At 44.9% G+C, this 22627-nt stretch overlaps 1 protein-coding gene across 1 annotated transcript in view; it reads left to right on the top strand.

Annotated features, from left to right (window-relative positions):
* The first annotated feature begins 9825 nt into the window (after positions 1–9825).
* Positions 9826–22627, top strand: part of LOC112225770 (transcriptional regulator ATRX) — a 105550-nt gene continuing 92748 nt past the window's right edge. Inside the window, exons 1-6 of the mRNA XM_042303020.1 lie at positions 9826–10006; positions 15528–15631; positions 15926–16061; positions 17969–18067; positions 18982–19079; positions 19372–19507. Coding sequence (XP_042158954.1) covers positions 15533–15631; positions 15926–16061; positions 17969–18067; positions 18982–19079; positions 19372–19507 — 568 coding nt within the window. The 5' untranslated portion in view covers positions 9826–10006; positions 15528–15532. The remainder of the gene's footprint in view (positions 10007–15527; positions 15632–15925; positions 16062–17968; positions 18068–18981; positions 19080–19371; positions 19508–22627) is intronic.

Genomic DNA, 22627 nt, shown 5'->3' with positions numbered 1-22627 from the left:
TAGTAAACATTCCCTGTTTTAGGTCAGTTAGGATCACCACTTTATTTTAAGAATGTGAAATGTCAGAATAATAGTAGAGAGAATGATTTATTTCAGCTTTTATTTCTTTCATCACATTCCCAGTGGGTCAGAAGTTTACATACACTCAATTAGTATTTGGTAGCATTGCCTTTAAATTGTTTAACTTGGGTCAAACGTTTCGGGTAGCCTTCCACAAGCTTCCCACAATAAGTTGGGTGAATTTTGGCCCATTCCTCCTGACAGAGCTGGTGTAACTGAGTCAGGTTTGTAGGCCTCCTTGCTCTCACACGCTTTTTCAGTTCTGCCCACAAATTTTCTATTTGATTGAGGTCAGGGCTTTGTGATGGCCACTCCAATACCTTGACTTTGTTGTCCTTAAGCCATTTTGCCTTTGGAAGTATGCTTGGGGTCATTGTCCATTTGGAAGACTCATTTGCGTCGAAGCTTTAACTTCCTGACTGAAGTATTGAGATTTTGCCTCAAAATATCCACATAATTTTCGTTCCTCATGATGCCATCTATTTTGTGAAGTGCACCAGTTCTTCCTGCAGCAAAGCACCCCCACAACATGAGGCTGCCAACCCCCGTGCTTCACTGATGGGATGGTGTTCTTCGGCTTGCAAGCCTCCCCCTTTTTCCTCCAAACATAACGATGGTCATTATGTCCAAACAGTTCTATTTTTGTTTCATCAGACCAGAGAACATTTCTCAAAAAAGTACGATCTTTGTCACAATGTGCAGTTGCAAACCGTAGTCTGGCTTTTTTATGGAGGTTTTGGAGCAGTGGCTTCTTCCTTGCTGAGCGGCCTTTCAGGTTGTCGATATAGGACTCGTTTTACTGTGGATATAGATACTTTTATATCTGTTTCCACCAGCATCTTCACAATGTCCTTTGCTGTTGTTCTGGGATTGATTTGCACTTTTCGCACCAAAGTACGTTCATCTCTAGGAGACAGAACGCGTCTCCTTCCTGAGCGGTATGACGGATGCGTGTTCCCATGGTGTTTATACTTGCGTACTATTGTTTGTACAGATGAACGTGGTACCTTCAGGCATTTGGAAATTGCTCCCAAGGATGAACCAGACTTGTGGAGGTCTATAATTTTTTGTTCTGAGGTCTTGGCTGATTTCTTTTGATTTTCCCATGATGTCAAGCAAAGAGGCACTGAGTTTGAAGGTAGGCCTTGAAATACATCCACAGGTAAATCTCCAATTTACTAAAATTATGTAAATTAGCCTAGAGTAAACTTCTGACTTCAACTGTACATAACAACACAACTGTACATACAGTATGAAGTGTGTAAAACAGTATATAAACATTAAAGTGACCAGTGTTCAAAGAATACATAATGGCCCCTGGAGAAGAAGGCAGACATTTTACGTGTCCCCAACCGATTGTATTTTGTGTTTGTTTATTTGCAACTTATTTTTTAAACTTATTTTGTACATAATGTTGCCGCTACCGTCTCTTATGACCAAAAATAACTTCTGGACATCAGGACTGTGATTACTCACCATGGACTGTGATTACTCACCATGGACTGTGATTACTCACCATGGACTGTGATTACTCACCATGGACTGTGATTACTCACCATGGACTGTGATTACTCACCACGGACTGGCAGAATCCTTTATCCCCTTTAACGAGTCTGACACAAAGAATATACTGCTTTCTCAGGTACAGGTCCAGGTCCCTGTGATTTGCGTGAAGAGGAGGCGGAGAAAATGGGTCCAGGGGGCGAGCTGCCTTGTGAGAATTCATTGGCGATCGAATAAACCCCCACTTCCTTCCGTTCTGCTAGCAAACGTGCAATCTTTGGACAATAAAATCGATGACCTATGTGGAAGATTAAACTACCAACGGGACATTAAAAACTGTTACATCTTATGCTTCACAGAGTTGTGGCTGAACGCCAACATTATCAACATACAGCTGGCTGGTTATACGCAGTACCATCAGGATAGAACAGCGGCGTCTGGTAAGACAAGGTAAGACAGGATAGAACAGCGGTGTCTGGTAAGACAAGGTAAGACAGGATAGAACAGCGGTGTCTGGTAAGACAAGGGGCAGCGGACTAATGCTTATGTGTAAACAACAGCTGGTGCACGATATCTAAGGAAGTGTCGAGGTTTTGCTCAAGGTAAGACAGGATAGAACAGCGGCGTCTGGTAAGACGAGGTAAGACAGGATAGAACAGCGGCGTCCGGTAAGACGAGGTAAGACAGGATAGAACAGCGGCGTCTGGTAAGACAAGGTAAGACAGGATAGAACAGCGGCGTCTGGTAAGACAAGGTAAGACAGGATAGAACAGCGGCGCCTGGTAAGACAAGGTAAGACAGGATAGAACAGTGGCGTCTGGTAAGACAAGGTAAGACAGGATAGAACAGTGGCGTCTGGTAAGACGAGGTAAGACAGGATAGAACAGCGGTGTCTGGTAAGATGAGGTACAGTGGGGCAAAAAAGTACAAATCTGAGTAGGTTGATGTGTATGATATTGGATGTGATTTAGTGTACGATGTTTGTATAAGAGTAAGACTATAATGTGTGATGTTAAAATAAATACTCTGCCAATTTGCATGTTTGAGTGTCTATGTGTGTAACATGTAGTGTGTATAGCCTTAATATTCATGATGATAATTGTAATGCCTATCGTATCTCCATCATAGTTGCATCTAGAGGTCGACCGATGATGATTTTTCCACGCCGATACCGATTATTGGAGGACCCAAAAAAAAGCCGATACCGATTATTGGAGGGCCAGAAAAGCGCATACCGATTAATCGGCCGATTTTTATATTGGTAATAATGACAATTACAACAATACTGAATGAACACTTATTTTAACTTAATATAACACATATATAAAATCAATTTCGCTTCAAATAAATAATGAAACATGTTCAATTTGGTTTAAATAATGCAAAAACAAAGTGTTGGAGAAGAAAGTAAAAGTGCAATATGTGCCATGTAAGAAAGCTAACGTTTCAGTTCCTTGCTCAGAACATGAGAACATATGAAAGCTGGTGGTTCCTTTTAACATGAGTCTTCAATATTCCCATTTAAGAAGTTTTAGGTTGTAGTTATTATAGGACTATTTCTCTCTATACCATTTGTATTTCATTAACCTTTGACTATGGTATGTTCTTATAGGCACTTTAGTATTGCCAGTGTAACAGTATAGCTTCCGTCCCTCTCCTCGCTCCTACCTGGGCTCGAACCAGCAACATAACGACAACAGCCACCCTCGAAGCAGCGTTACCCATGCAGAGCAAGGGGAACAACCACAGGCTCAGAGCGAGTGACGTTTGAAACGCTATTAGCGCGCACCCCGCTAACTAGCTAGCCATTTCACATCGGTTACACCAGCCTAATCTCGGGAATTGATAGGATTGAAGTCATAAACAGCTCAATGCTTGAAGCAAAGTGCTGTTTGAATGAATGCTTATGAGCCTGCTGGTGCCTACCATCGCTCAGTCAGACTGTTCTATCAAATCATAGACTTAATTATAACATAATAACACACAGAAATACGAGCCTTTGGTCATTAATATGGTCGAATCCTGAACTATCATCTCGAAAACAAGACGTTTATTCTTTCAGTGAAATACGGAACCATTCTGTATTTTATCTAATGGATGGCATCCATAAGTCTAAATATTCCTGTTACATTGCACAACCTTCAATGTTATGTCATAATTACGTAAAATTCTGGCAAATTAGGTGGCCCAAACTGTTGCATATACACTGACTCTGCGTGCAATGAACGCAACAGAAGTGACACAATTTCACCTGGTTAATATTGCCTGCTAACCTGGATTTCTTTTAGCTAAATATGCAGGTTTAAAAATATATACAGTGGGGCAAAAAAGTATTTAGTCAGCCACCAATTGTGCAAGTTCTCCCACTTAAAAAGATGAGAGAGGCCTGTAATTTTCATCATAGGTACACTTAAACTATGACAGACAAAATTAGGGAAAAAAATCCAGAAAATCACATTGTAAGATTTTTTATGAATTTATTTGCCAATTATGGTGGAAAATAAGTATTTGGTCAATAACAAAAGTTTATCTCAATAATTTGTTACATACCCTTTGTTGGCAATGACAGAGGTCAAACGTTACAATCAAAAATTAAAACAGGAATCACCAGTGATCAATAAAAAAGTGGCCAGATGAAGCAGATGCTAAACTACAGGACTGTTTTGCTATCACAGACTGGAATATGTTCTGGGACTCCTCCGATGACATTGAGGAGTACACCACATCAGTCATTGCCTTCATCAATAAGTGCATCGATGACGTCGTCCCCACAGTAACCATACGTACGTACCCCAACCAGAAGTCATCGATTACAAGCAACATCCGCACTGAGCTAAAGGTTAGAGCTGCCGCTTTCAAGGAGCGGGACTCTAACCGGGAAGCTTATAAGAAGTCCCGCTATGCCCTCCGACGAACCATCAAACAGGCAAAGCACCAACACAGGGCTAAGATCGAATCGTACTACACCGGCACTGACACTCTTCAGATGTGGCAGGGCTTGCAGACTACAAAGGGAAGCAGAGCCGAGAGCTGCCCAGTGACACGAGCCTACCAGACAATCTAAACTACTTCTATGCTTGCTTTGTGGCAAATAACACTGAAGCATGCATGAGAGCACCAGCTGTCCCGGAAGATAGTGTGATCAAGCTCTCCGCAGCCGATGTGAGTAGGACCTTTAAACAGGTCAACATTCACAAGGCCGCAGGGCCAGACAAATTACCAGGATGTGTACTGTGAGCATGTGCTGACCAACTAGCAAGTGTCTTCACTGACATTTTCAACCTCTCCCTGTCCGAGTCTGTAATACCAACATGTTTAAAGCAGACCAGCATAGTGCCATGCCTGTGCCCAAGAACACTAAGGTAACCTGCCTAATTGACTACTGACCGTAGCGTTCACATCTGTAGCCATTAAGTGCTTTGAAAGCATGGTCATGGTTCACATCAATACCATTATCCCAGAAACCCTAGACCCACTCCAATTTGCATACTGTCCCAACAGATCCACAGATGATGCAATCTCTTTTGCATTCCACACTGCCCTTTCACACCTGGACAAAAGGAACACCTATGTGAGAATATTATTAATTGACTACAGCTCAGCGTTCAACACCATAGTACCCTCAAAGCGCATCAATAAGCTGGGACTTAACACCTCCCTCTGCAACTGGATCCTGGACTTCCTGACGGGTCGCCCCCAGGTGGTGAGGGTAGACATCAACCACGCTGATCCTCAACACAGGGGCCCCTCAGGGGTGCATGCTCAGTCCCCTCCTGTACTCCCTGTTCACTCATGACTGCATGGCCAGGCACGACTCCAACACCATCATTAAGTTTGCCAATAACACAACAGTGGTAGGCCTGATCACCGACAATGACAAGACAGCCTATATGGAGGAGGTCAGAGACCTGGCTGTGTGGTGCCAGGACAACAACCTCTCCCTCAACGTAATCAAGACAAAGGAGATGATTGTGGACTACTAGAAAAGGAGAACTGAGCATGCCCCCATTCTCGACGGGCTGAAGTGGAGCAGGTTGAGAGCTTCAAGTTCCTTGGTGTCCCCATCACCAACAAACTAACATGGTCCAAGCACCACAAGACAGTTGTGAAGAGGGTACGACAAAACCTATTCCCCCTCAGGAGACTGAAAAGATTTGGCATGGGTCTTCAGATCCTCAAAAGGTTTTACATCTGCCCCATCGACAGTATCCTGACCGGTTGCATCACTGCCTGGTATGGCAACTGCTCGGCCTCCGACCGCAAGGCACTACAGAGGGTATTGCAAATGGGCCAGTACATCACTGGGGCCAAGCTTCCTGCCATCCAGGACCTCTATACCAGGCGGTGTCATGAGAGACCCATAAAATTGTCAGACTCCAGCCACCCCAGTCATAGACTGTTCTCTTGCATTGACCCCCCTTTACACCGCTGCTACTCTCTGTTGTTATCTGTGCACAGTCACTTTAATAACTCTACCTACATGTACATTACCTCAACAGGTGCCCCCGCACATTGACTCTGTACTGGTACCCCCTGTATATAGTCTCGCTATTATTATTTTACTGCTGCTCTTTAATTACTTGTTACTTTTATTTCTGATTGTTATGCATATTTTTTTAACCTGCATTGTTGGTTAGGGGCTCTTAAGGAAGCATTTCACTGTAAGGTTGTATTTCACCTGTTGTATTCAGCACATGTGACTAATACAATTAGATTATTTACATTGGGCAAAGCATCCTGAGTCTCTGAGGTGCAGGGTTGAGTACCGGGTGGTAGCTGGCTGGTAGCAGGGTCCTGGGATGAGGCAGGCTAGTGGTGACTGTTGAGTCCAGAGAGGGTTTTCAGGCTCTTCCAGGCATCCCTCAGAATAGTGTGTCCTGGTTTATAACATACTTTTTGTAGGCCTACCCGAGGGGACAGGCTCTGAGTGGGGAAGACATAGGCCTACCTGAGGGGACAGGGCAGGCTCTGAGTGGGGAAGACGTAGGTCTACCTGACGGGACAGGCTCTGAGTGGGGAAGACGTAGGCCTACCTGAGGGGACAGGCCAGGCTGAGTGGGGAAGACCTGATGGGACAGGCTCTGAGTGGGGAATATGTAGGCCTACCTGAGGGGACAGGCCAGGCTCTGAGTGGAGAAGACGTAGGCCTACCTAAGGGGACAGGCCAGGCTCTGAGTGGGGAAGACGTAGGCCTACCTGACGGGACAGGCTCTGAGTGGGGAAGACGTAGGCCTACCTGAGGGGACAGGCCAGGCTCTGAGTGGGGAAGACGTAGTTCTACCTGAGGGGACAGGCCAGGCTCTGAGGGGGAAGACGTAGGCCTACCTGAGGGGACAGGCTCTTAGTGGGGAAGACGTAGGCCTACCTGAGGGGACAGGCTCTGAGTGGGGAAGACGTAGGCCTACCTGAGGGGACAGGCTCTGAGTGGGGAAGACGTAGGCCTACCTGAGGGGACAGGCTCTGAGTGGGGAAGACGTAGGCCTACCTGAGGGGACAGGCCAGGCTCTGAGTGGGGAAGACGTAGGCCTACCTGAGGGGACAGGCCAGGCTCTGAGTGGGGAATACTAACTCATTGTTGCATGAAGAAGGTGATGTACCACGCTGTGCTTTTGTCGTGGTCATGTTTGTTTATTGACACTAAATACAAAAACAACAAGCACCGGACAGGCGGGAGACTCTGGCAGCGCCGGACAGGCGGGAGACTCTGGCAGCGCCGGACAGGCGGGAGACTCTGGCAGCGCCGGACAGGCGGGAGACTCTGGCAGCGCCGGACAGGCGGGAGACTCTGGCAGCGCCGGACAGGCGGGAGACTCTGGCAGCGCCGGACAGGCGGGAGACTCTGGCAGCGCCGGACAGGCGGGAGACTCTGGCAGCGCCGGACAGGCGGGAGACTCTGGCAGCGCCGGACAGGCGGGAGACTCTGGCAGCGCCGGACAGGCGGGAGACTCTGGCAGCGCCGGACAGGCGGGAGACTCTGGCAGCGCCGGACAGGCGGGAGACTCTGGCAGCGCCGGACCGGACAGGCGGGGGAGACTCTGGCAGCGCCGGACAGGCGGGAGACTCTGGCAGCGCCGGACAGGCGGAGACTCTGGCAGCGCCGGACAGGCGGGAGACTCTGGCAGCGCCGGACAGGCGGGAGACTCTGGCAGCGCCGGACAGGCGGGAGACTCTGGCAGCGCCGGACAGGCGGGAGACTCTGGCAGCGCCGGACAGGCGGGAGACTCTGGCAGCGCCGGACAGGCGGGAGACTCTGGCAGCGCCGGACAGGCGGGAGACTCTGGCAGCGCCGGACAGGCGGGAGACTCTGGCAGCGCCGGACAGGCGGGAGACTCTGGCAGCGCCGGACAGGCGGGAGACTCTGGCAGCGCCGGACAGGCGGGAGACTCTGGCAGCGCCGGACAGGCGGGAGACTCTGGCAGCGCCGGACAGGCGGGAGACTCTGGCAGCGCCGGACAGGCGGGAGACTCTGGCAGCGCCGGACAGGCGGGAGACTCTGGCAGCGCCGGACAGGCGGGAGACTCTGGCAGCGCCGGACAGGCGGGAGACTCTGGCAGCGCCGGACAGGCGGGAGACTCTGGCAGCGCCGGACAGGCGGGAGACTCTGGCAGCGCCGGACAGCGCCGGACAGGCGGGAGACTCTGGCAGCGCCGGACAGGCGGGAGACTCTGGCAGCGCCGGACAGGCGGGAGACTCTGGCAGCGCCGGACAGGCGGGAGACTCTGGCAGCGCCGGACAGGCGGGAGACTCTGGCAGCGCCGGACAGGCGAGGCCGTGGAGGCGCACTGGCGGTCTCGAGCACAGAGCTGGCCCCACCCGTTCTGGCTGGATGCCAGCTTCCACCCGGCAAATGCGGGACGCTGGCACCGAGCACACCGGCCTGTGAATGCTCGGCCGAGACAGTGTGCATCACCCCATAGCACGAGGCTTGACCAATCCCATGCTCGCCACGGTAAGCATGGGGATTGGGCTCAGGTCTCCAACCTGACTGCCACCTGTGTGCCACCCCCAAATCTTTTGGGGCTGCCTCTCGGGCTTCCTTGCCAGCCGTGTTCGTGTTGCAAACTCCATTCGCCGGTATCCCTCCTCACACTGTTCCAGAGACTCCCAGGCAGGCTCCGACACTCTCCCTGGGTCGACCGACCACCTTTCTACCTCCTCCCAGGTTGTCTCATACTCCAGATAGCGCTGCTCACCTGTCCAGGAGTCCCTTTCACCACGCTGCTTGGTCCTTTGGTGGTGGGTAGTTCTGTACCGGCTGTTAGTGGAAGAAGGTGAGGACCAAAGTGCAGCGTGGTACGTGTTGATGTTTGTTTATTGACACTGAACACTAAAGACAAAAATAACACCGGTCATAACCAAAACAGTCCTGAAAGGTGAAAAACACTAAACAGAAATCAACTACCCACAAAACCCATGTGGGAAAAAGCTACCTAAGTATGGTTCTCAATCAGAGACAACGATAGACAGCTGCCTCTGATTGAGAACCACACCCGGGCCAAACAACAAAGAAAGACAAAACATAGAAAATGAACATAGAATGCCCACCCTAGTCACAAAGATGTAGGCCTACCTGTCGGGATAGGCTCTGAGTGGGGAATACGTAGGCCTACCCGAGGGAACAGGCCAGGCTCTGAGTGTGGAATAAGTTTGGCAGCACAATAGACTAGAATAGTTTAGAATCTAGTACAATAGAGTTTAGAATCTAGTACAATATAGTGTAGAAAGCAATAGAGTTTAGAATCTAGTACAATAGTTTAGAATCTAGTACAATATAGTTTAGAAAGCAATGGAGTTTAGAATCTAGTACAATATAGTGTAGAAAGCAATATAGTTTAGAATCTAGTACAATATAGTTTAGAATCTAGTACAATATAGTTTAGAAAGCAATATAGTTTAGAATCTAGTACAATATAGTTTAGAATTCAAGACTGAGACCAGAATGCAGCCTGCATCTACGGGAGGCTCAGAATATCAGAGCAAAATAGTGTGTACCGGTATGCATGTGGCATTTCCATTGTAGAATGTGTACAGTGTGGTGCCTGCCTCTGTGTGTATTATTCATGAATGAATAACAAATAAAACCAGATCAAAGAGGTGGGACGCACACAAAAAATCGCCAGTAGATATTAAGAGATTTCTGTACGCACTATATTCTAAGCCTATGGGAACGTTCAAAAGGTTTTGGCCAATCGGAAAGCCAGAATTTCCTGACTCATCAACCAATAGGATAGCAGATACGATTTGCGCTAGATGCGCCATTTTAGCGCGTCTCCAGCCATCCGGTATGATGGCGACTTTGCTTTGTCTCCAGTGAACAGGGTTGCATCAATAGTCGATATATATTTTTCTTCTCTCTAAAATTAACAGTGTTTTATCTCCGGGACGACGTGCCAAGAACTACACGTGTCTCAGTCGTTCAAGAAATGACTACAGAGTACAGAAGGTATGCGTAATATTCGGCTTTTTTCCCCTAAAAAGCAGTTCCTAATGTTGGCGGCTTTGCATTGAAACGCTGTGCTAGGCTAGTTAGCTGTCTAGCTATGTAACGGTGTTACGCAGCGGAGCCGGTACGTTTTCTCCAACGCAGCAATGTAGTTAGCTTACAGTATGAAAAACTCTGAGCTATTTTATAAGCTATCTATCTATATATCTAACTATCCACTATTAGTGAGTATTTTCGAAATGGTAAATGTTGCATCACAAAACAATTGTGCGCGTACAATTCCACCTGTGTTGTGTCTCGAAATACATCAGCTAGTCGCAGTTTTACTTGCTAACTAGCATGCTAACTAATGTGAGATGTTACATTTCATTCTAGGGGGGAGGGGGGATAAATGGATGCATGCATTTCGGTGCATGCCTCTGAATGCACTGGACCATGCCTGCACTGGGATTGCAGGGTCGCCCGGGGAACATATTGTCTGAAATCTTGACATGCTGCAGTGATGTCTGTTTTGTTTGATCTCATAACTTTGTCTGGTTGACTTGGCTATTTAGCCATCTTGTATGTGCACTATAACCCGTTTTCTAGTTAGTTAGCCTTTGATGGGATGAGGCCCGGGTTTTTGTAGACCGTTTCTCTCCCAGTTGGCCTTCGTGTACTCTGTAACATGCCAGATAGCCTCCCTGGAAGCGCAGACAGGAACCCGATACATGAGAGAGATGAGCAACAGAACCGCTTCACGCCTATAACGACGCAAAATGGCAATGAATTATCCGAGTTAGCTAAATGCTAACTAGAGCTAGCGCTCTGGTCTTTTTTTTTTCTCTAATTTACAACGAGCTGTTGTAAATGAATTTTACAACGTTAAGTAGCGATCTAGCAAGCTAACGTTTGTTAGGTTATTTATAATATGAATAGTTTAAAAAAAACGGATCGTAATGTTTGGTTGCTAGCTAACCATGTAACTAGCCTCTTCCCTCCGCGGGAGGCTGAAAAGATTTGGCATGGGCCCTCAAATCCTCAAAGTTATACAGCTGCACCATCTTCACTGGCTGCATCACTGCTTGGTATGGAAACTGTTTGGGAAGACGCTACAGAGTGTGGTGCTTAAAGCCCAGTACTTCACTGGGGCTGTGCTCCCTGCCATCTAAGACCTGTATACCAGGCAGTGTCAGAGGAAGGCCCTAAAAAAGGGCCAGACTCCAGCCACCCTAGTAATAGACTGTCCTCGCCGCTACCGCGCGGCAAACCGTTACCGATGCACCAAGTCTGGAACCAACAGGAACCTGAACAGCTTCAACCCCCAAAAGCCATAAGACTGCTAAATAGTTAAACAAATGGCTACCCAGACTATCTGCATTGACCCTTTTTGTACTAACGGTTTACTCGTCACAAACGCTGCTTTTACTGTTTGTCACTTTATTCCTAGTTATTTGTACATGCAGAGCTTTCAGAAAGCACTCAGACCCCTCCACTGTTTCCACATTGTTACGTTACAGCCTTATTCTAAAATGGATTCAATAGTTTTTTTTCTTCATCAATCTACACACTATACCCCATAATGACATCACAATACCCCATAATGACATCACAATACCCCATAATGACATCACAATACCCCATAATGACATCACAATACCCCATAATGACATCACAATACCCCATAATGACATTACAATACCCCATAATGACATTACAATACCCCATAATGACATCACAATACCCCATAATGACAGCACAATACCCCATAATGATAAAGGTTTTTAGAAATGTTAGCAAATGTATAAAAAAAACGGACATTTACATAATTATTCAGACCCTTTACTCAGTACTTTGTTGAAGCACCTTCGGCAGCGATTACAGCCTAGAGTCTTCTTGGGTATGACACTACAAGCTTGGCTCATCTGTATTTACGGAGTTTCTCCCATTCTTCTCTGTAGTTCCTCTCAAGCACTGTCATGATGGATGGGGAGTGTCGCGGCACAGCTATTTTCAGGTCACCAGAGATGTTAGATCAGGTTCAAGCCCGGGCTCTGACTGGGCCACTCAAGGACATTCCGAGACTTGTCCCGAAGCCACTCCTGCGTTGTCTTGGCTGTGTGTTTAGGGTCATTGTCCTGTTGGAAGCTGAACCTTCGGCCCAGTCTGAGGTCCTGAGTGCTCTGGAGCAGGTTTTCATCAAGGATCGCTCTTTACTCTCTGTTCATCATTTCCTCGGTCCTGACTAGTCTCTCAGTCCCTGCTGCTGAAAAACATCCCCACGACATGATGCTGCCACCACCATGCTTCACCGTGGTGATGGTGCCAGGTTTCCTCCAGAAGTGACACTTGGCATTCAGGCTAAAGGGTTCAATCTTGGTTTCATCAGACCAGAGTGTCATGTTTCTCATGGTCTGAGAGTCCTTTAGGTGCCTTTTTGGCAAACTCGAAGAGGTCTGTCATGTGCCTTTGTCTGAGGAGTTGGTTCCTTCTGGCCATTCTACCATAAAGGCTTGATTGGTGGTGGTGCTGCAGAGATGGTTGTCCTTTGGGCAGATTCTCCCATCTCCACAGAGAATCTCTGGAGCTCTGTCAGTTACCATTGGGTTCTTGGTCGCCTCCCTGACCAAGGCACATCTCCTCCGATTGATCAGTTTGGCCGGGTGTCCAGCTCTAGGAAGAGTCTTGGTGATTCCATTTAATGACGGAGGCCACTGTGTTCTTGGGACCTTCAATGCTACAGAAATGTTTTGGTACCTCAACGCAATCCTGTCTCTGAGCTCGACGGATAATTCCTTCAACCTTTTGGCTTGGTTTTAGACGGGTGTGTGCCTTTTCCAAATCATGTCCAATCAATTGAATTTACCACAGGTGGACTCCAATCAAGTTGTAGAAACATCTCAAGGATGATCAATGGAAACGGGATGCACCTGAGCTCAATTTCAAGTCTCATAGCAACGGGACTGAATAATTAAGTAAAGGTATTTCAGTTTTTTTAAATGTCGGAACCTGTTTTGCTTTGTCATTATGGGGTATTCTGTGTGGATGAGAGGGGAAAAGCAGGCTTGTTCAATGAACCATAAACAATTAATGAACGTGCACCTGTGGAACGGTCATTAAGACACAAACAGCTTACAGACGGTAGGCAATTAAGGTCACAGTTATGAAAACTTAGGACACTAAAGAGGCCTTTCTACTGACTCTGAAAAAACACCAAAAGAAAGATACCCAGGGTCCCTGCTCATCTGCGCGAACTTGCCTTAGGCATGCTGCAAGGAGGCATGAGGTCTGCAGATGTGGCCAGGGCAATAAATTGCAATGTCCGTACTGTGAGACGCCTAAGACAGCGCTACAGGGAGTCAGAACGGACAGCTGATCGTCCTCACAGTGGCAGACCACGTGTAACAACACCTGCACAGGCTCGGTACATCCGAACATCACACCTGTGGGACAGGTATAGGATGGCAACAGCAACTGCCCGAGTTACACCAGGAACGCACAATCCCTCCATCAGTGCTCAGACTGTCTGCAATATGCTGAGAGAGGCTGGACTAAGGGCTTGTAGGCCTGTTGTAAGGCAGGCAGGTGGAAGACTGGGGTAACATCTCACAGCAAGAACTGGCAAATCTGGTGCAGTAAATGAGGAGATGCAATGCAGTACATTGTATCTGGTGTGGCCACCAGCTGCATTGACTGTTACTTTTGATTTTGAACCCCCTTTGTTCAGGGACACATTATTCCATTTATGTTAGTCACATGTCTGTGGAACTTGTTCAGGTTATGTCTCAGTTGTTGAATCTCATATTCATACAAATATTTACACGTTAAGTTTGCTGAAAATAAACACAGTTGACAGCGAGATGGCTTTTTTCTTTTTTTTGCTGAGTTTATCTAGATTTCCATCTGAAACCCTATTCCCTTTCTAGTGCACTACATTTGACTAGGGCCCATGCAGAATAGGGTGGCATTTGGAACAGATTTTCGGAATGAAACAGACTCCTCATGTTGATCAGTAATGTTCTTACATGATGTCGTCCTGTACGGCGTGAATGAAACACTCATGTTGATCAATAATGTCTTAGATCCAGATCAGGCTGTTGAGCTTAATTAGGGCCGATTTGAAGTTTTCATAACAATCGGAAATTGTTTTTTTTGGGCGCCTATTTTTTTTATACCTTTTTTTATTTAACTAGGCAAGTCAGTTAAGAACGCATTCTTATTTTTAATGACGGCCTAGGAACAGTGGGTTAACTGCCTTGTTCAGGGGCAGAACGACAGATTTTCACCTTGTCAGCTCGGGGGATTCAATCTTGCAACCTTACAGTTAACTAGTCCTTGTGCACTCCACAAGGAGACTGCCTGTTATGCGAATGCAGGACTTTTACTTTCTTCTCCAACACTGTTTTGCACTTTGGTTTTGCATTATTTAAACCAAATTGAACATGTTTCATTATCTACTTGAGGCTAAATTGATTTTATTGATGTATTATAAAGTTAAAATAAGTGTTCATTCAGTATTGTTGTAATTGTCATTATTACAAATACATTTTTAAAATTGAAATAGTCCGATTTAATCTGTATCGGCTTCTCTGGGCCTTCAATAATCGGTATCCACGTTGAACAATCATAGTCGGTCGACCTCTATTCTAGACACCCATTCCAAATGGGAACTACAAATGTGGCTCATGCGCGCAGTGCAATAGCACTATTAAACAGCCTTCAGATGCCCACATACAGGTCTAAAAGTCCCTGTTAGATTACTACCTTGGTCTTCGTGATAACTCTGTCTCATCACCTGTTCATGTGGAAAAGCCAACGTAGGACAAACGAAAAGACAACTAAAACAACGCATAGCTGAACACAGCAGCTCAATCAGGTGTAAGAACATTGACTATCCAATAGCAGCCCACTTGGTTGAAGCTAACCATCCTATCACCTCCCTCAAACACACCAGCATGGAGCATGTTGCTCCACCAAGTAGAGGAGGTGACATCGAGATCCTACAACTACAAAGGGAGTCTTACTGGATATCCTGTCTAAAAAAAAAACATTGACCCCTAGTGGTCTGAATATTGACTTTGATCTCAGGCCCTTCTTATGAACAAGTAAATAAATAAATATAAATGGATATTCTTTCTACAGTTTATCAGCGTACAGCAAATATGTTTCCCCTGTTGATGGGTGCTTGTGGTTTAGAATGTAATGAAATAGGAAACAGTGAAATTCAATGAAACAATGTATGTTGATGCTAATATTATATTACAATTATGAAATGATGTTTCCATATGACAATAGTCTAATATATTTAATATGCCATAAACTTTATTTTTCAATTCATTCTAATTAACGTAATCGTTATGACACACCCCTCACTATTGTCATTGGTTGCACTAATTGGACTGTTTGTCGACATAACCTGGTTCAAGTATTCATGACATCACCCTGAAGAAGGCACAGTGATGCTGAAACGGTGGTGATTTACCCAATAATGTGGGAGCTAATGTGTATAATTTCAGACCTAATAATTGCTTGTTGTTGGCAGGTAAAATGAGTAAGGCCTCAGCTGAATCTACAGACCAAGTGATGGAGGAGGAAGTAGGTCAGCTTCCGATTACAGACCAGGAGGAGGAGGACGAGGACGAGGAGGTAGGTCAACATCAGATGGTCTTTCTATGTCCCCTGCTTACTTTTTCAAATGTATCCACCTGGGCACAAACATTGTTTTACCAAAAACAGTAGTGCACGAGATAGGGAATAGGGTGACACAGGGCTCTGGTCTAAAGTAGTGCACTAGATAGGGAATTGGGTGCCATTTGGTGAACAGCCAGACTGTAGCTTCTGTGGCAGACAACAGGACACTACGATCACTCGGGGGGCTATTCTCATGCTTTTTCCTCTTGGATGTTTTTTAATAGACTGTCATGACTGTTTATTCCTCAGGCTGGGAGCTCAACAGAGACTGAGAGACCCTCCTCTTCTCACACCAAGAGGAAGCCTTCTGTTGCAGCCAAGCAAGTTGGAGGGAATGAGTCAGACACCTCGGACGAGAGTGGACAGGACGATGGCGCCTCAGATGGTAAGGTCTACCACTAGACCTGGGGCCAGCGTGGTTTTTAGTGCTTATTAATATCATTGTGGAGCCAAAATGTGCATTTCCACACTTTGTGGACAATTATGTGTTAGTTGGTCTATTCTGAGTTGATGTTCAAGGTTAAGTAGTTCACTATATAGGGAATAGGGTTCTGGTCTAAAGTAGTACACTATATAGGTCTGTACCACCCAGCCACCTGTTGTTTCTGTTTGTTAGACTTTCATTTGTCTTCCTATAAAAAAGGGAGTGTTTCTCTGGTTGTGGGAGGAGCATAATGTCTACTTCCACCATTTATCTCATCTGACCGTCATTCAGAGCCCTTCCCTTTTCCCACATTTTTACGGTACAGCCTTATTCTAAAATGGATTAAATCGTTTTACCCCTCATCAATCTACACACAATACCCCACAATGACATCACAATACCCCACAATGACATCACAATACCCCACAATGACATCACAATACCCCACAATGACATCACAATACCCCACAATGACATCACAATACCCCACAATGACATCACAATACCCCACAATGACATCACAATGACAAAGCAATTTTTTAAAATTTAGATCTGTTTTCAAATGTCTTTAAAAAAAAAACATCTTATCTACCTCTGTATTCAGATCCTTTGCTATGAGACTCAAAATTGAGTTCAGGTGCATCCTGTTTCCATTGATCATCCTTGATGTTTCTACAACTTGATTGGAGTCCACCTGTATTAAATTAATTTGATTGGACATGATTTGGAAAGGCACACAACTGTCTATATAAGGTCACACAGTTGACTGTGCATTTCAGAGCAAAAACCAAGCCATGAGGTCAAAGGAATTGTCCATAGAGCTCAGAGTTCAAGAGTGCCTCTGTGGAGATGGGAGAACCTTCCAGAATGACAACCATCTCTGTAGCACTCCACCAATCAGGCCTTCATGGTAGAGTGGCCAGACGGAAGCCACTCCTCAGTAAAAGGCACATGACAGCCCACTTGGAGTTTGCCAAAAGGCACCTAAAGGACTCAGACCATGAGAAACAAGAATCTTTGGTCTAATGAAACCAAGATTGGCATTCAGGTCAAAGAGTTCAATCTTCATGTCTGCAGGAAACCTGACCTCATTCCTATGGTGAAGCATTTTGGTGGCAGCATCATGCTCAGGGACTGGGAAACTAGTCAGGATTGAGGGAAAGATGAACAGAGCAAGGTACAGAGCGATCCTTAATAAAAATCTGCTCCAGAGCGCTCAGGACCTCCGAGTGGTGCGAAGGTTGACCTTTCAACAGGACAATGACCCTAACCACACAGCCAAGACAACACAGGAGTGGCTTCAGGACAAGTCTCAATGTCCTTGAGTGGCCCAGTCAGAGCCCAAACTTGAACCCGATCAAACATCTCTGGAGAGACCTGAAAATAGCTATGTAGCGATGCTCCCCATCCAACCTAACAGAGCTTGAGAGGATCTGCAGAGAAGAATGGGAGAAACTGACCAAATACAGGTGTGCCAAGCTTTTAGCGTCATACCCAAGAAGACTGGAGGCTGTAATCGCTGCCAAAGGTGCTTCAACAAAGTACTGAGTGAAGGGTCTGAATAATTATGTAAATGTGAAATTTCAGGTTCTAATCTTTAATACGTTTGCAATGTCTAATCTGCTTCGTAATTATGGGCTATTGTGGGGAAAAAACAATGTCATCCATTTTAGAATAAGGCTGTAACGTAACAATGTGGAAAAAGTCATGGGGTCTGAGTACCTTCCGAATGCTCTGTATATTATGAAGACATTTAAGGTTTTTTCTGGGAGTATGAAGCTCCCTCGTTAGGTTCCCCTAGACCAGATTACTGTTCTCCAGCCGAACTAAAGCATGCTGACACCCTAATTTCCTGTCCTCTCCTTCAGGGATGTTGGTTGTGCGGCCTCCTGTTGGGACTGACAACAAGGAGGACAAGAGCAGAGGAGCCATGAAGCTCCGAGTGGACCTCTCACGGAGAAAGACAGGTTAGTCTCCTCACTATATACCACACTGCTACCAACCAGGGGATAGTCGGAGAAGCCCCCAGGGTTTTGACCAGAAAGGGTGTTCCTACGGCCTAATAATCACAACTACTGCCAGTTTAATGAAATCAAACCTTTTGAGATTGATATTTGTGTTTATTAGGGATCCCCATTAATTGCTCTTCCTGGGGTCCAAACACATTAAGGCAGTTAGGTCACCTAAAACAACATGTAGGTCACCTAAAACAACATGTAGGTCACCTAAAACAACGGGCAGGTCACCTAAAACAACGGGCAGGTCACCTAAAACAACGGGCAGGTCACCTAAAACAACGGGCAGGTCACCTAAAACAACGGGCAGGTCACCTAAAACAACGGGCAGGTCACGCGTCACCTAAAACAACACTATATTCTGTTCATTAGCGTGCTTGACTCATTAATCCACTGTTTTCCCTCATTCAATATGCTTACAAATGAATCCCGTAAGTTACCATTAAACTTCTTTCAAACATATCAAACAACGTTCCTAATCAATCGTTCGGTAACCTAAAATGTAAATAAACGATACAATTTAAGACGGAGAATACCAGAGATAAATATAACGAAGTACGCACACTCACCAGAACGCGCAACAAACACTACAGCCAAAATGGGAGTCACTTGCTAAAACTACACATTCTAGCAAATTTTTCATAAAACACGCCTGAAACTCTTTCTAATGATTGTTGCCATCTAGTGGAAGCCCTAGGAACTGCCATCTGGGAGGTATTCCTTTGATATTCCCATTGACAGCCATAGTAATCCAGGGTGAGCTGGGGAAAAAATGATCTGTCTGAATTGTCCTCCGGTTGGTGATTTGACTGGGAGCTAATATGTATAATTTCAGACCTAATAATGGGATTTCTTGTTGTTGGCAGGTAAAATGAGTAAGGCCTCAGCTGAACCTACAGACCAAGTGATGGAGGAGGAAGTAGGTCAGCTTCCGATTACAGACCAGGAGGAGGAGGAGGAGGAGGTAGGTCAACATCAGATGGTCTTTATGTCCCCTGCTTACTTTTTCAAATGTATCCACCTGAGCACAAACATTGTTTTACCAAAAACAGTAGTGCACTAGATAGGGAATTGGGTGCCACAGGGCTCTGGTCTAAAGTAGTGCACGAGATAGGGAATTGGGTGCCATTTGGTGAACAGCCAGACTGTAGCTTCTGTGGCAGACAACAGGACACTACGATCACTCGGGGGGCTATTCTCATGCTTTTTCCTCTTGGATGTTTTTTAATAGACTGTCATGACTGTTTATTACTCAGGCTGGGAGCTCAACAGAGACTGAGAGACCCTCCTCTTCTCACACCAAGAGGAAGCCTTCTGTTGCAGCCAAGCAAGTTGGAGGGAATGAGTCAGACACCTCGGACGAGAGTGGACAGGACGATGGCGCCTCAGATGGTAAGGTCTACCACTAGACCTGGGGCCAGCGTGGTTTTTAGTGCTTCTTAATTCTTTTTCCTGGGATCCCGTCAACTTCTCTAGGGTAGGGGGCAGCATTTGGAATTTTGGATGAAAAGCATGCCCAAATTAAACGGCCTGCTACTCGGGCCCAGAAGATATGATATGCATATAACTGGTAGATTTGGATAGAAAACACTAAAGTTTCCAAAACTGTTAAAATAGTGTCTGAGTATAACAGAACTGATTTGGCAGGTGAAAACCTGAGAAAAATCCATTCAGGAAGTATTGTAGTTTTCTATTCAATGCCATTACAGTATCCATTGACTTAGGACTCAAATTGCAGTTCCTCCTTGTTTACCTTTTATGTTGACAACGTTATTGTCCTGTTGAAATATTATAGATTATTTAGGCTAAAAACAACCTAAGGATTGAATATAAACATTGTTTGACATGTTTTTATGAACTTTACGGATACTATTTGGATTTTTTCCCTGCCGGTTGTAACTGTTTGAGCCTGTGGATTACTGAAGAAAACACAAACAAAACGGAGGTTTTTGGATATAGAGAGACTTTATTGAGTAAATTAATATCTTCTGAGTGCAACCATATGAAGAACATCAAAGGTAAGTGATTAATTTTATCTCTATTTCTGAGTTCTGTAACTCTTCTACTGGGCTGTTTACTGTTTGTAATGATTTGTATGCTGGGCGATGTTCTCAAATAATCGTACGGTATGCTTTTGCCATAAAGCATTTTTTAAATCTGACACCGTGGTAGTCACAAGAAGTTCATCTTTAAACCTATGTAAAATATGTTTTGTTTTCTGAATTTTTATAATGAGTATTTGAATTTGGCGCTCTGCAATCTGGATGTTGGCCAGGTTGGACGCTAACACCCCACATACCCTAGAGGTTAACGGGATCGATATGACAACAGCCAGTAAAATTGCAGGGCGCCAAATTCAAAACAACAAAAATCTCATAATTAAAATTCCTCAGACATACAAGTATTTTACACCATTTTAAAAATAAAATTCTCGTTAACAGTTTCTGATTTCAAAAAGACTTTACAGCGAAAGCACCACAAACGATTATGTTAGGTCAGCACCTATTCACAGAAAAAGACTGCCATTTTTCCAGCAAAAGATAGGAGTCACAAAAAGCAGAAATGGACATCAAATTATAACCATTGATGATCTTCATCAGATGGCACTCATAGGACTTCATGTTACACAATACATGTATGTTTTGTTCGATGAAGTTCATATTTATTTCCCAAAATCTGTTTACATTGGCGCGTTATGTTTTGCCTCCAAAACATCTGGTGATTTTGCCCAGAGCCACATCAATTTACAGAAATATTTATTTATAATAAACCTTGATAAGAGATACAAGTATTATACATGGAACTTTAGATAAACATCCCCTTAATGAAACCGCTGTGTCAGATTTTTAAAAAACGGTACAGCGAAAGCAAACCATGCAATAATCTGAGTACAGCGCTCAGAGCCCAAACAAGCCATAAAGATATCCGCCATGCTGTGGAGTCAACAAATGTCAGAAATAGCATTATAAATATTCACTTACCTTTGATCTACATCAGAAAGCACTCCCAGGAATCCCAGTTCCACAATAAATGTTTGATTTGTTCGATGAAGTTCATCATTTATGTCCAAATACCTCTTTTTTTTGTTTGCGCGTTTAGTACACAATCCAAACTCACAAGGCGCGGGCAAGTCCAGGCGAAAAGTGATATTAGAGTTCGCAGAAACATGTCAAACGAAGTATAGAATCAATCTTGAGGATGTTTTTATCATAAATCTTCAATAATGTTCCAACCGGAGAATTCCTTTGTCTGTAGAAATGCGATGGACCGCAAACTAACTCTCACGTGAACGCACGTGGGTCTGCTCATGGCACTCAGCCAGACCCCTGACTCGAAGAGCCCTCATTCCCCCCTCCTACACAGTAGAAGCATCAAACAAGGTTCTAAAGACTGTTGACATCTAGTGGAAGCCTTAGGAAGTGCAATATGACCCCATTTACACTGTATATTGGAATGACAAAGAGTTGAAAAACTACAAACCTCAGATTTCCTGGTTGGATTTTTTCTCAGGTTTTGCCTGCCATATGAGTTCTGTTATACTCAGACATCATTCAAACAGTTTTAGAAACTTCAGGGTGTTTTCTATCCAAATCTACTAATAATATGCAAATATTAGCAACTGGGCCTGAGCAGCAGGCAGTTTACTCTGGGCACCTTATTCATCCAAGCTACTCAATACTGCCCCCAGCCATAACAAGTTAATATCATTGTGGAGCCAAAATGTGCATTTCCATGCTTTTGTGGATAATTATGTTTTTGTTGGTTTGTTCTGGGTTGATGATCAAGGTTTATGTGGTGGTGATGAAGCAGTTATTGAGGGTTCTGGGCTCTGGTTTAAAGTAGTGCACTATATAGGGATCTGGTTTAAAGTAGTGCACTATATAGGGATCTGGTTTAAAGTAGTGCACTATATAGGGATCTGGTTTAAAGTAGTGCACTATATAGGGATCTGGTTTAAAGTAGTGCACTATATAGGGATCTGGTTTAAAGTAGTGCACTATATAGGGATCTGGTTTAAAGTAGTGCACTATATAGGGATCTGGTTTAAAGTAGTGCACTATATAGGGATCTGGTTTAAAGTAGTGCACTATATAGGGATCTGGTTTAAAGTAGTGCACTATATAGGGATCTGGTTTAAAGTAGTGCACTATATAGGGATCTGGTTTAAAGTAGTGCACTATATAGGGATCTGGTCTAAAGTAGTGCACTATATTGGGTGTCATTTGGGACACTATAAAAGCTTCCATATGCTTCCAAGCCAAAACAGTTCGGTAGAGTGTTTGCATACAGAACATGTCAAATAAAGGTTGAATATTATTGTTTTTTTCTTATGAAATCAAATCTACCTCACTCGTAACCATTTATCTAATCTGACTCTGTCATTATCTGCTTTTACCACTAGGGGATAACCCTGCACTGTACTCTGTTGCAGTCCCTGCTTTTACCACTAGGGGGGTAACCCTGCACTGTACTCTGTTGCAGTCCCTGCTTTTACCACTAGGGGGGTAACCC

Source organism: Oncorhynchus tshawytscha, linkage group LG21, assembly GCF_018296145.1.
Source record: "Oncorhynchus tshawytscha isolate Ot180627B linkage group LG21, Otsh_v2.0, whole genome shotgun sequence".
NCBI classification, from domain to species: Eukaryota; Metazoa; Chordata; class Actinopteri; order Salmoniformes; family Salmonidae; genus Oncorhynchus; species Oncorhynchus tshawytscha.
Note: the sequence above shows the minus strand (reverse complement) of the source record. Positions and strands in the feature narration are given on the sequence as shown.